At 38.3% G+C, this 14,698-nt stretch overlaps 1 protein-coding gene across 8 annotated transcripts in view; it reads right to left on the bottom strand.

Annotated features, from left to right (window-relative positions):
- Window positions 1–1,668: 1,668 nt before the first annotated feature.
- Window positions 1,669–14,698, bottom strand: part of RPS6KC1 (ribosomal protein S6 kinase C1) — a 219,558-nt gene continuing 206,528 nt past the window's right edge. For 7 of the 8 annotated variants that reach the window (XM_004699883.4, XM_045298271.1, XM_045298273.1 and 4 more), the window contains 3 exons: window positions 13,787–13,869; window positions 12,662–12,757; window positions 1,669–2,564 (listed from right to left, as the gene is read on the bottom strand). In XM_004699883.4, the coding sequence (XP_004699940.1) occupies window positions 2,454–2,564; window positions 12,662–12,757; window positions 13,787–13,869 (290 nt within the window). In that variant the 3' untranslated portion in view covers window positions 1,669–2,453. Of the gene's footprint in view, window positions 2,565–12,661; window positions 12,758–12,969; window positions 13,695–13,786; window positions 13,870–14,698 lie in introns of those variants that run through there. The other variant, XM_045298270.1, reaches the window with a different exon arrangement.

Here is a 14,698-nt window from a genome sequence, read left to right as displayed (position 1 = left end):
CAACCTTGATTCACAGTAGCTCTGAAGGAAGGCTTAGGAACTATACAACATAATTTCTAACTATTTAAAAGAGTTTAAAAGACAAGCTTAGAGACATTAAGAGTTGAGTTATTTTAAGTTGAAAATATTTGTGCCTCACATAGCATTAATTCACATCATAGTAAAAGCAAATTGCAAAAATGTCTTGGTTTTTTTTTTTTAACACTTACAAAGCTTAAGTTAATTTGTGTGTGAAACAGAACTGGTAAATTTTCATGTCAGATCCTAAGATGAGTGGTTCCTGGTAACTTGTTTGGAAATGCCCTTTTATAACTAGCATGATAAAATAATAATCAACAACACTTGTCATTTCACATAGAAGCAATTAAATGATGAAACAAATGAAATGAGAAGTGCTAAGTAGAAGTTTTCTTTCAAGATTTTTGACCCATACTCTACTCTCTTGCTCAAGTCAAACAGGAACAGAAACACACTAGTATCAGTACAGCATTAGAGCTGTAAACACAACTAGGGCACAGAAGCAAATAAAAAGAAGACTTTGGCTCATCACCCGAGGCCACTTATCTTGTGTGTTTACGACTAGAATAATTCACACCAACCCTGATTATGAGTGATGCATTTACAGTAAGCACAAGTTCTAATCAAACATGTTGAGTGACAGAGAGCAAGAAGTGGAAGCACTGGAAATGTTTCAACAGACTGACAAAGCAACCATCTGTTGACATTCCTGTCCTTTGCACCCAAGGGACCTTCGTCATATGGTAGGGCAGGGAGCTTCACCTTAGTTGTAGAGTCCTACTTTCATGTCACAGGGCACTGCTGGAAGGAAGCTCTCTAATGGCCAGCTCCAAGTATTTGCAGATTTCCTACCAGTCCCAACAGGAAGGCATTCTTCGGTCTCACCTGCACGAGTTCCTGTTATGAGGCCAGTCTGGTGGTGAGCTGACACGCAGTTCCAGGGAGTGATGTCATCTTGACTGGGCTCTGATCTTGATGACCTGCTCCCCAACTGGTGTTGTTGCAGCCCTTTCGCTGGGCTTCGGGTTATAAGGGGACCGAAAAGGAAAAGGGGGAGCAGAATAACAGAATCACAGAAAAACAAAAACTGCTTGCATGTTTCCTTTGTTTTCCCGAAGCATTTTGTACTTCCCTGTGGATTTGACGGGAGGACCTGGGCAAGGGCACATGGAAGCTATACAGATGTCCTTGCAGCAATGGTGGGCTCTTGCAGGGCCTCAAAAACACAAGGAAGATGTAAAACCGACAGAAAACGTTTGGTTAATTTTGATGACTGCCAAACTGGAAATAGTGACTTACTCTTTCTTCTTTGGGCAAAGTGTAGACAAAAGACGTTAGCATTTTGAAAACATTTGTGAATGTAAGAAGTAGAAAATAATGTTACCCATCAATGTATGATCACAGAAATGCACATCACCACAGAAACTACCTTAACAACGTCAAGAAATGGCAAATATGTCCAGTGAATTCGGAGGTCAAATCTGGAAATCATGTCACTGAAAATGAAATAGGATTGCCACTCAACTCCACTTCAGTGAAATCCTTTGCTTCTTAGTACACAGGGAAGTTAAGCATAAGAAGAAACAGAAATTGCCAATATTCCAAAGGAAAGGAACAGAAGTTTGAAAAATAATTAAGCTAAGAAAAAAAGAGATTTAGAATTTTACCATATTTATTTTGTCTCATGATTCCTTTGTCCTTATAAATACATAATCCATTCCCTTTTTTGTTGTATGTGTATGTATAGGGGTGGGAACAATGGAATATGAGTGACTAGGCAAGGATGGAAGAAATGGAAAGATGGGGAAAGGAAGTAAAACATGAGAGAGAGAGAGTATTTATATGAATGCCTTCTCTAAATATGTAGGACCACCCAACAAAGGGCAAAGTTGACAGCGTGGAATGCTTTCTTCTCGCATGAACTTCTGAAAGTATGAGGCCACGGTCAAGACACGTTAATTGTACAGCATCATGGTACAAGTTTCCTACCAGGTGTGTGTACATTCCTTATTCTTGCATCTTAAGTTCCACAAATGACATTATTCATGAAGCAATTTTAGTATATTATTCAGCAAATAGTAATTTGTTCATATAAATCGATCTTGGTTAGCAGCTGCCATGGAAAGGTCCTTCTTCCAAGTTACACTCAATTCAGCACTAAGAACAAGTTGAAGGGCGCTCCTTTTGCAGTGGGGCTTATAACTCATCTGCCACACTAAGTGCAGATTACATGTAGCATCCCCTTGCTGTTCTAAATCTGCAGGCAGTTTGTGTAAATGAATTGTTCTTGTTAGCACCTTTCTTCTCCCATTTCCTTCAATGTCTTTATTGAAACGACTTGGTGTCCCATCGATGACTGGGAGACAGAGGTGCCTCTGTGCTGCCTTGCCTGTCACAGAAGAGACAGAGGGTGTGCAGGAAATCTTGCACTGTGTTCATCTCATCAGTTCTGCCCAATCCACTGGGGTGAAAAATGGATGAGATTTGATGTCTTCAACACCAGCCACCCCGGCACCAAGACGCTCCATGGGGTTAAACTGCAACAGCTAAAAAAGAAGAATTGGGTGAATAGCAGGAATTCAACTGGAAAATCAAGAAAAAGCAAGAATATATCAAAGAAATTGTAAATTCAATCCCAGGGATAAATGGACTTGATTAAGAGCCTAATGACTGTTTCCTTGAAAAGCAACTACGTTTAACACCACTGTAGCTGCTGGCAAGATAGTGAGGAAAACGTGAACTGAAGTTACGCCTTTGTTCCTTATCTGAAATACAACCCCGACCTGTCACGTTAATGTAGTAAAATAGGCCACTTACATCTACCAATTTCCTGTTTCCAAGGCACATTTTCAAGGAGCCTGGTGGCTAGGGGTTACCCATTGGCCTGCTAACCACAAAGTCAGCAGTTTGAAACCACCAGCTGCTCCACAGGAGCAAGATGAGGCTTTTTGCTCCTCTACAGAGTTACAGTCTCAGAAACCAGTAGGACAGCCCTACCCTATTCTATAAGGTCGTTATGAGTCAGAATTGATTCTGTGACAGTGAGATTGAAATTACTGGAAGGTGTATCTTTACATTGACTATATACTGCCCCAATTCTGAGAAAATCTTGCATTCTTAGGAAGTGCAGAGGAACAGTAGAAGTCTTCCCCTCTATGAGCTGTACCTGCACTGGAATTAAATATTCCTAAAGGCCGAGCAGCATGATACGTGGAGAGAAGATTGAAGTTGGATCCACAAGCAACGCCGATGGAAGCATCAATCAAGAAGTCAAATCAAATCATGATGTATTGAATTGGGAACATCTGCTGGAAAAGATCTCTTTGAAATAGTGAACGCAAAGGGGTCATTGAAGACCTGATCCAAGCCATGCTATTTCCAACTGCTTCATGTGCGTGTGAAAGCTGGACAGTAGCCAAAGGAAAGTGGATGCCTATGAATCTTGGTGTTGGTAAAGACTACGAAATATACAGTGGAACACAAGAAGAACGAAAAACTGTGTCTTGCAAGAAGTACAGCCAAATGCTACTTAGATGACAAGATTTCATCCACAGACTTTGAACATGCTATCAGAAGGGACTAGTCCTTGGAGAAGAGTATTGTGCTTGGTGAACTTGAGGATCAGTGAAAAAAGAAATAAGATAGGTTGAAACAAGGACTGGACCACTGTGCTCAAACATGAGACAATCAAATTGATGAAACACGTCCAGGTAGTGTTGATCAGGAACTGACTCAGTCGATTCCAGGGCACCGTACTACAACAGTCTGAGTGCGTTAATTCGTATTATAAAGTCACTTTCTGTGACTTTTGATCCATTTGATCCAATAGATGAAACCTCTTCCGAATTAAGTATGATATATAAGTTAATAGCAACAGTGCTGTTAGTGTGGAGAAGCAGCCACACACAATTGTAGTAGACCCTGAACATGCTGAAGGACTATATCCTGAGCCATTTATGATTCCTCGAATGTTTGCTCACAGCTACACTGGGTGATAGTTATTTTTATGCATCAACTTGGCTTGACTGTGATTTCCAGTGGTTTGGCAAAACACTAGTGGCTGCTGTCCATTATGCAAGCTAATTTAATGTAATGAAAGCTCACCTTCCATAAATTAATATGATGTAATCAATCAGTTGATTGAAAAGGGGGTTTCCTTTGGGTGTGGTCTGTCTCCAGATTATAGGTATTTTGGAAGAGTTTTCTCTCCCTCTTTACTCTGCACTTGTCTCATCATCTGACATACAAACTTTAGGACACAGGGTCATTGGTTCGGTTTTTCTGGAGAAATTTGAGTAAGGGATGATTTGCATACCATAAAATGCATCTAATTTATGTGTAAACTCAATGACTTGCAGTAAATGTAAGGAGCTGATCATCCACAAAGGTTATTTACACCACCACCTTCACTCTCATCCCAAGCCCTGGGCAATCCCTGACCTGCTTCCTGTCTCAATAAAATTGTCCTTTTGGACGCTTCCTATACGTCGAAGCAGAACATAGGCAGTCTTTTGGCAGCTGCTGCTTTCACTTAGTAAGATGATTTATTAAAATTCATACATATTGTAGCATGTGCTGCCTTCTATTTATTAACAGTATTCCACTCATCAGCTAATAGGCATTTGGGCTGTTTCTAGTTTGGGGCTATCATTATTAATGCTTCTATTAATATTCACATATATATACTAAGGGACTTCAAAAAGATCATGGGAAAATGAAATTAATAGATAAGAGATTATTTCCATTAACTCCTTGAAGTCTCTTTGTATTTGTGTGGACATACGTTTTTCCGTTTCTTGAGTAGATTGTTGTGTCACATGGCAAAGGCTACATTTAACTTTTTCTAAAGTTCAGACCTTTTCTAAAGTGGCTGAACCATTTAATAATCGTACCATCAGTGTGTGTGAAGGTTCCAGTTTCTAAACATCCTCACCAACAGTTGGGACTATCTTTTGAATAACAGCCCTTCTAGGATCTATGCATTAATATCGTGTGGTTTTCATTTGTACCCCTTAATGACAAGGAGCCCTGATAGCACAGCAGTTAAGCACTCTGTTGCTAACTGAAAGGAGTCTAAACCCATTAGCCAGGCCAAGGGGAAAAGATGTGAGTCTGCCGCCAAGAGGGTTTATAGCCTTGGACAGTTCTATACTGCCTTAAAGGGTAATTATGAACTTACTAGCAATGTTTTATTTTATTATTTATGATGCTGAACATCTTTTCATGTCCTTATTAGTCTTATATGTGTCTTTTTGGGTAAATTTAAAAACATATACATTTTATATCAGGTCTGTCTTATTACTGAGTTACAAAAGAGTTCCTTATACATTCTGGATTCAAATCTTTTGCCAGGTATATAATTTGCAAATACGTTCCCCCAGTCCACATCTTGCCCTTTCATTTTCTTAATGGCATCTTAATTAAGGGCAGAAATATTTAATTTTAATGAAGGTGATTTTATCAGTTTTTCTTTTATGGAACATATTTTGGATGTACTATCTAATAACTCTTTATGTAACCCATGCCATGCTACTCTCCTATTCTTCTAGAATTTTCAGTTTTAATTCACACAAGTTTTTCATAAAGTTCATGAAAAAATAGAAAGTAAGATAATGAAAAATTTCCACAAACTTTTTGTAGCCCCTTGTTCTATGAACTATTTTGAGTTAACTTTATTTGTTTGTTTTGCATGTGACTAATTTTCCAAGCACCATTTGTTAAAAATATAAATTTCCCCCATCAGATAATCTTGTCATCTTTACTGACAATCATTTGACAATATAAGGGTTTATTTCTGGACTCTAACTTCTATCCCATAGATATATATCGTCTTTACCTCAAGAAATAACTGTCTGAACATGGCTTAATATTAAGTTTGGAAATTGGACAATCTAAGTCTTCTTTAATTCTGTTCAGCTCTTTCAAATGTTTTAGAGATTTTAGGTCTTTTGCTTTTTCATACACATTTTGATAAGTTAAAGGCATATCCATTTTGTTGTTGTTTTTCAAAGAACCAATTTACGATGTCTTTACATTTTCTCTATTGTTTTTCTTCGTTTTATTTCATTGGTCTGTAGTTTCTTTCTCTTGTCTCTTTCTGGAATACTTAGTTTCCCCACCCTTTCAATTTCTTATGGTATATGCTCAGATGGCTGATTTAAGATATTTCTTCTTTTCAAATATAGATGTTTAAGCTACAAATGTTCCTTTAAGCATTTACTTAGTTGTACCCCATATATTATCAAATAAGAACATATAAAACAACATTAGCAGCAGTAGCCGCAACAACCATTTGCATGGGGTAATATCTGACTCTAAAGGTGAAAAAAGAATTATCTAAAATGACCAGTTTTCAGCAAAAAATTACAAAATATATAAAGAAGCAAAAAAAAAAAAATACTACCCATATTTAAGGTAAAAGAAGTCAACAGAAATTGTCTCTGAGAATTCCAAGATTTAGGACTTAGGAGATAGGTACTTCAAAGTAGCCATTACAAATATATTCCCAGAACTCAGAACGAAAGGCCAAGGAAGTAGGATAACTGATGTTATATTGTGGGGTTTACAATTAATGACAGGATGTGTCCTTAAACCTTCACCCAATTCACAAAAAAGGTTAACCAAATAAGTAAATGAAATAAAACATGACGACAATGAATGATTAAACAGATTCTCAATAAAAAACAAAAACCAACCTCACTCTCCATCGAGTCAGTTCAAACTCACAGTGACCCTGTGGCACAGAGCAGAACTCTCCCTGTGGGTTGCCAACACTACAAATCTGTACAGAAGCAAAAAGCATCACCTTCCTCCCATGGAGAAGCTGCTGGCTTGTGACTAACAGCCCAATGCCTAATCCACCACATCACCAAGGCTCCATGATTCGCAAGAAGGTGACAGGAATTATATATTAAGAAAATAATTGAAAAACTTTACAGGAGCACCCCTAAAGCAAATTTGAGATACAAAAAGGGTCAGTGAACTTGAAGTTACAACAATAGATATTACACACTCTGAAAAACAGGCAGAAAAAAAGATTGAAGAAAACTGGAAAGCCACAGATACTGTGAGATAATATCGAGTAAACTGATAAGCATATAACAGGAGCCCCAGAAGAAAAGAGGAGAAAAGTCAACACAAACATCTGAAGAATAATGGTTGAAAACTTCCCAAGTTTGATGGAAAAACTTTATACAATAAACTTCTTTCCCAATCTTACCATAGCGAATGAGGGGAGGGAGTGCCGAGTGGAGACCCAAAGCCCATTAGTAGGCCACTGGAGATCCCCTTGCAGAGGGCTCTCGGGGAGGAGACGAGGCAGACAGGGTGCGATGTAGCAATGATGAAAAATACAACTTTCCTCTATTTGCTAAATGCTTCCTCTGCCCCCACTATCATGATCCAAATTCTACCTTGCAAGTCTGGCTAGACCAGAGGAAGTACACTGGTACGGATAGGAATTGGAAACACAGGGAATCCAGGGCGGATGATCCCTTCAGGACCAGTGGTGTGAGTTGCGATACCAGGAGCAGCGGGAGAGTGGGTTGGAAAGAGGGAACTGATTACAAGGATCTACATGTGACCTCCTCCCTTGGGGACGGACAACAGAAAAGTGGGTGAAGGGAGATGCCAGACAGGGCAAGATATGACAAAATAATAATTTATAAATCATCAAGGGTTCATTGGGGGGAGTGGGGGAGAGGACCTCATGCCAGGGGTTTAAGTGGAGAGGGAATGTTTTGAGAATGATGAGGGCAATGAATCTACAAATGTGCTTCACACAATTGATGTATGTATGGATTGTGATAAGAGCTGTATGAGCCCCTAATAAAACGATAAAAAAAACAAACACTTCTTTCCCGCCCCTTCACATTGTTTAGCTGCTGATGTTTTCCCTAATTTTCTACCCCTTTGGTCTTCCTAGGGGTCACTTTGTTGTCTGCATAGCTTCCTATCAGCCAATGATGGAAAAGAGATGTGTTCAGCCACCTTAAGCCAGTACAACTTCCAATGCTTCACAGTGGGCATGTATGTATATACATATATGAGAACATACTCTTTCATGAAAGCCTGTGCTATCTTCTAGTTTGGGCTTGGCCCCTTCCCTGCTCCTATACCCAGATCTTCCCGGCCTACCCCACTCTGGCAGACCTCTATGCCTGGCCACGTGGGAGGGAGGAATAGAGCAATTCCAGACAAGAATGCCACGGGCTCCTACTGCTCTTCCCACAGTTCAGCCGTTTTCAAACATACATGCCTTTCAGATTGGTGCATCTCTTTGATCAATTTCCAGAGAACTTAAATGTTTGTTTATTCCACTTTGTCCAACTCTGCAATGCTTTTATTTGGGAATGAATGTGCCAACCTCCTTATTTGAGAATATTCCTATAGTAGATATTTTTCCTACTATTCAAATTTAACTAAAAGTTCCAGTGATTTTTCATTTCCATTTTTATTTTACTTAGGATTCACTAATTCAATTATATATATGATAAATATCATTGACTACATATTATGTGCCAATCCAGCACTTTTTTGATCTCTTCAGTTTATTACCAGCAGTTGCCTCACACATATATGAGCAATCCTTATGATTCAAATATCTGCTGCGTCAAATTACAAATGATCATACAGTATGAGCTTTCAACGCTGTTCTGACAGTAATAATGATAATAGTAAACATTTATATACCACTTATTGTATACTTATTGTAAATGTGTAACATAGTTCAGTTCATTTAACTCAGTTCATCAACTATGAAAAGCTACTATTATCTATATTTTATAGATGAGAAATAGAATCTCAGTGACATTTAGCAAACTTGTTGAAGATCAGACAGCTAGTAGAAGTATCAAAGACAGGCTTTGAATTCAAGCAATCTTGCTCAAATCTAAAACACATGCCTTATGAGTGTTTACTCTGCAAAAGAAATTTTACTTGATTTTCATATATCCAAATTCATATGAGTAAAGCATAAGCTTCAAAAACCTATACTGAATTTTTACTTGAAATTAATGTGTCAAGGATGCAAAAATGGCCATTAAATCTAATTGCTCAAAGAATTTTTTTATTAGAACTTTGGTAAAATGTGTTAAGAGAAAAATCTGCTATTATAATACCAGCTTTTCACATCATAAGAATATCTTAAATACACCAAATCCATTTTCAAAATCAGATAATTCGTGGCTGCTGCTTGAAATGTGAATAGTGCCAGACATTATAATCTAACATAAAATATTGGTAAGAATTTCATATAAGTACAATATTACATATTTTTCTATTACAGAAAACACACAAATGTGTAAGTTCTTTCTTCTTTGTTATAGCCTCTCTACCTCCATTCTTTCCAAACTATGGTTTCAAATATGAAATTCTAATGAAGCTTCCTATTTAGAAGCCAACTAAAGTTAATTTACTTTGTTCATGGAGCAAGTATATATCGACCCAGCAAAAGTATAATTGTTTTACTCATGACTACCTTGCTTACTCTGCTATGTCCATAACATGCCAGCCTTGAGAGAGATCACACCGAGAAAATGAATGGCTTAAAAAAATGTCCCAGCCAGCAGCAAGCCCAAGACAGCCCTGCCACCATCCATCGTCCTGCATAGCAGACAAGAGAACTGAGCAATGGAGACAAAGAAATGTGTTTTGAAGGTTTTCATTGCATATAAGGTGGCTTCAAAAAAATAAAAGTGGATGAAAAGACAGTGGAATTTTCTGCAATTTTTAAAGCCTTCTCTGATAATCTCTCCTCTGACAAAGCAATTGTTACATAATTAATTAAACGCACACCAAGGAGAACAAATATACATGCTGAAGATTTATAAAATGTGTCTTTCAAAGTAGTATTTCTTTAAAGTGCGTGGACTATGTTTAGTTGACAACACCATTCACTTGTCTTGAGCAGATCGCTGAACCACGGGTACCAGGGATTAAGAAATCAAGGAAAAGAAGACAAAGCCGAATGTCCAAAGAGAAGAAACTCCCCTACGCAAAGGACAGTTTCCCTATGAACCGTTCTGTGAGTCGTTCAATGGCATCTCTGACCCATGAGGGCACGGAGGAGGAGAGTCAGAATGACAGATGGCTCGTCATGCCAAGAGACCCCTCTTCCCTTTCCTGATGACGCTTCCTCCACAGGAGTGGTAGTTTCCTTGGCAGGCTGATGACAGAATGCTGATTTACTACATAAGCTATACATATCTGTATAGGGGGACATAATGTACTTTAAGGCCATATAATTACTGTTGGGAATGCCATTACTAAAATTATATAAAAATGATTTCTTCTTTAAGGGGAAAAAGATAGCAGTTGCTAGCCTTCCCTAAATTATTTATCAAAAAAATATCGTGCATTTACTTTATTGTGCCACAACAAATAAAAAGAAAACAGAGGAGAAGCTGTCCTTTTCTCTTATCAGAATCACTTGATCAATCATGTCCTGGTCTCCTTTTGCAACGTGCGCTTGGCATTCTCATCTCGGGATAGTTTACGTATTCTCAGAAAATTAACCTTTCTGAACCATAACTCCTTTACTCTTCTTCTCAAAAACTCCGAATCTCAAATTCTATGGAATTGAATATTCTCACTCTACCTTGGTGCTCATGGTTTAAAATAAGGTTTTATCCTTTCATCATACTTATTCAGTCTGTTTTCTGAGCAAATCATCAGAGAAGCTGGCTTATATGAAGAAGAATACAACACCAGGATTGGAGGAAGGTCTATTAACAAGTTAGAATAATGCAGAAAACACAACCTTGCTTAAAGTGAGGAGGACTTGTTGATGAAGACCAAGGATCGCAACCTTCAGTGTGGGTGACAGCACAATGTAGAGAAGACCAGAATCCTCACTAACTGGACCCATAGGTCACATCATGGTAAATGGAGAAAAGATTGAAATTGTCAGGATTTCAACTTGCATGGATCCACAATCAATGCTCATGAAAGCAGCAGTCAAGAGATCAAGCTATGCATTGCATTGGGCAAATATTTAAGATTTAAAGAACCTACTTTAAATAAGTGCTGAACAGCAAAATGTGAGAGAAGTAGGTGCACCTGAGCCAAGCCTATCAATTGTGCACCTATCAAAGGTGCACCTATCAATTGCCTCATAAACCTATGGAAGTTGGACAATGAATAAAGAAGACCAAAGAAGAATAGATGAGTTTGAATTGTAGTGCTGGAGAAGAATATTGGAAGTACCAGAACTGCCAAAAGAACAAGCAAATCTGTCTTCAGAGAACTACAGCTAGAATGCTCTGTAGAGGTAAGGATGGCTGTGGGCATGTTGGGAGGAGAGCCATCCATGGAGAAGGACATCAAGCTGGGCAAAGCACAGAGGCATGACAAATTGGAAGACCCTCCATGAGATGGATGGACACAGTGACAACAATAGGTTCAAACAGAAGACGGCTGTGAGGATGGCGTGGGACCAGGCAGTGTGGTGTTTTGTTGTACATAGGGCCATTATGAACTGGAACCAACTCAAAAGCGCCTAATTACCAATAATCTCCTTCTTCAAAGCTTTCACCAGTGTATTACTTAACAACAACGTCAAGTTCCATTGATGGATGAAGCTAAAGCAGTGACCTAATGTGGTGAGATTTTCTAGGAAGAATACCTCTTTTCCTAGCAATTGGGGAGGCCTTATCTAACTATAAAAATAAAAGGCTAAAAGTATAAGATTACAAAATGTAATTGCAAAAAGAGAGCAGCCCCTGGTATTTAACACAATACCAGTATTCAAATCTTACATAGTCTCAAATATATGGAATTGACTAGACATGAGCCTAGATGATTTTTTTAAATGGAATGAAGGTTTGGCAGTCCTCTCTAATTATTCAATACTTATGTGATAAAGGAGAAGCCAAGACATACAGAGGGTTAGCAAAAAAGAAGAAGACTCTCGAGGCAATGAGACGGATTGGCACTGTGGCTACAGCAATGTGCTCAGAGAGGAACGATTGTAAGCATGGTTCAGGACGAGAAAGCGTTTCACTCTGTTGTACCTAACAGTCACTCTGAGGCAGGACAACTCGATGGCACCTAACAACAACAACAACAACACATGGTCTTCAGAGCACATGCACGGATACTGATCAGAGCTGGAAACACAGGGAATCCAGGACCGATCAACCCCTCAGGACCCGTATTGAGAGTAGCCATACCAGGAGGGGAAGGGGAAGGTGGGGGGAGAAAGGGGAACCGATCACAGTGATCTATAGACTGCCCTCCCAGGGGCATGGAGAACAGAAAAGTGGGTGAAGGAAGACACTGGTCAGTGTAAGACATGAAATAATAATAATTTATAAACTATCAAGGGTTCACGAAGGAGGTAGGGTGGGAGAGGGAGGGGGGAAAATGAGAAGCTGATGCCAGGGGCTCAAGTAGAAAGAAAATGGTTTGAGAATGATGATGGCAACAAATGTACACGTGTGCTCGACACAATGGATGGATGTATGGATTATGATAAGAGTTGTATGAGCCCCCAATAAAATGATAAAAAATATATATACCTGGTCTTAAGATAACTCTGCATTTATGATTATTAATGAGTCTTTCTTTTCTTGATGGCTTTAGAATTGCAGGCTCTACTAATGTGCATGGTTTATATAGCTATCCAATACGTCAATTAGATTACCTGTTGAATGAGTGAGCGAGCCTCTTCTGAGACACATTCTGGCATGTTCAGAGTAGTGTGAGTACTGATTCCCGCTGGATGGCACTCAACCAGCGTCTGAAACAATCAATCAGGTACCTGTCTTATCCCAAGTAACACCATATTCTACTCTCGCACAGGATTTACGGACAGCAAACACAGAGGGCCCAACAACCAACTTAACTGAAGGTGCAGCCATCAATACAGTTCTGCCTATGCAGTCTAGGACGAGGGGTATCAGCCTACAGAACACTAACTTTGAAACATGAAACAATGACAGATTCATGAAGTAATTTATATCTTATGTTTATTGTGAATATTATTCCAGCCATATTGCCACTCTATTAGCCCGTGGTTATAAAGAGAAGGGCTTATAATAGAAAAACTTAAAATTATCATCAAAAATACTAAAAAGGTACTTGTTAACTCTCCATTTTTAAAACGTTCTTAAAAACCTTCAAAATTTCGAATCTGTTAGTTGTCATACTTAATACTGTTGAAATGCGCACAATGGCACTTTGTAAACTATACAGAAATCCTAGAAAGTTGTGATTATCTACTTTTTAATGTAGGTGATTATTTATAAAAATACAATTGTTATACAGAGAGAGTATAATAAATTCTTCAAGCTTAAACCAGAAGAAATTTTTTACAGTATGTAAATTTTTACAGTATGTAAAAATAGGATATTACCTTTAACATCTATATTAATTTTCCAAAATGAGAGATCCTTCCTAATTTCAAATGTTTTAAAACATTCAGAATTCTTAAATGCACCATGCAGCTGTATGAATCCTAGATGTTAAAACTGAACCACACAATCACAGCAGAGGAAGAGAAAAAATGTTGTATCTTACAGCTCATTATGCAACATTTTGTCATAACAGTTTTACAAGCAATTTATTTAATGTAACACAATTCTACTTAAAAAGAAACAAAATCTGGAATCTTGGTAAACTTGCATTTGCCTCTGCTTCTTTTTTTGGATCAAAGCTTTTCTCGCTTCATCCCTGATCTAAAAAAAAATACAGGCAAAAGCTAACGTTCTAAATCTGAAATCAAGGAAGCACCTGGACCCATGTATTAAACGGCCAGGTCACTGCTTACCTTGCCAGTGAGAAGTTCAAAGAGGACAGCGCCCAAGCTCCACCAATCGCAGGCTTCAGTTTCTTCTGTGATTGCTCCAACCTCTAAACACACCAAAAAAGGTTGATATTAAAATTCCAAAGGTCAATTAAACTTTGAAAATTAACATGTGCTAGCAAGGTGACCTTTTTACTGCTGAGAGAGCATTTACGAAATACTACTGGGCTTTCAAAATTCCTGAAAGTTACTTATCCCTTTGGTCACCTACTGTGGTTGCTTTTTTTTGGACACAGCCATATATTAAACTGAGACATTTGTTCTTTATTTGATAGAAGGACACCTTCAAGATGCTGCTGGACTTAAAACAGTTACAGGAACCTACCAGATCAGCATTTTGCTTCATTTTCAAATTTGAGAAAGCACAGTCAACTCTACCTCGGTGGGAAGAGGGGTGGGTTGATGACATTCTTTTAGTTTCAAAACAAAAACTCCTTTAAACTCAAAATAAACTTTGCAAATTAGTGAACCCAATATTAATGATCCTTTTACCTGCAAGTTAGAAACCAGAGAGGTGATATGTCATGTCCAAATTACAGAGAATTCACAGAAGAACTAAGATCGAATTTATGGCATCCCTTCTTTCCCCTACGTGGGGGCTTCAGAGAGTTTGTGGGGAAATGTCATTACCTTTCCATTCCATTTTCTCACAAACTTGTGGAAGGCTTCCTATAATCAATTATTTCTGAGTTATAGCAAAAATAACTGACTTATATTCTGACTTCTATCCATTATAGAAAGGCAGCAAAAAATGCAAATCCACATTTTTTGTGCAGAAGTAGCTAGAATGGTTTTAAACCACAACTGGAGCTACTGGCTACGATCAAGGCTCTTATATTACCTATCAATCATTACAACTGTACCTGCCTTGTACAA

The sequence above is a fragment of the Echinops telfairi genome, unplaced genomic scaffold, assembly GCF_000313985.2.
Source record: "Echinops telfairi isolate 266 unplaced genomic scaffold, ASM31398v2 ScPeMD7_7424;HRSCAF=8462, whole genome shotgun sequence".
Taxonomy (NCBI): Eukaryota; Metazoa; Chordata; class Mammalia; order Afrosoricida; family Tenrecidae; genus Echinops; species Echinops telfairi.
Note: the sequence above shows the minus strand (reverse complement) of the source record. Positions and strands in the feature narration are given on the sequence as shown.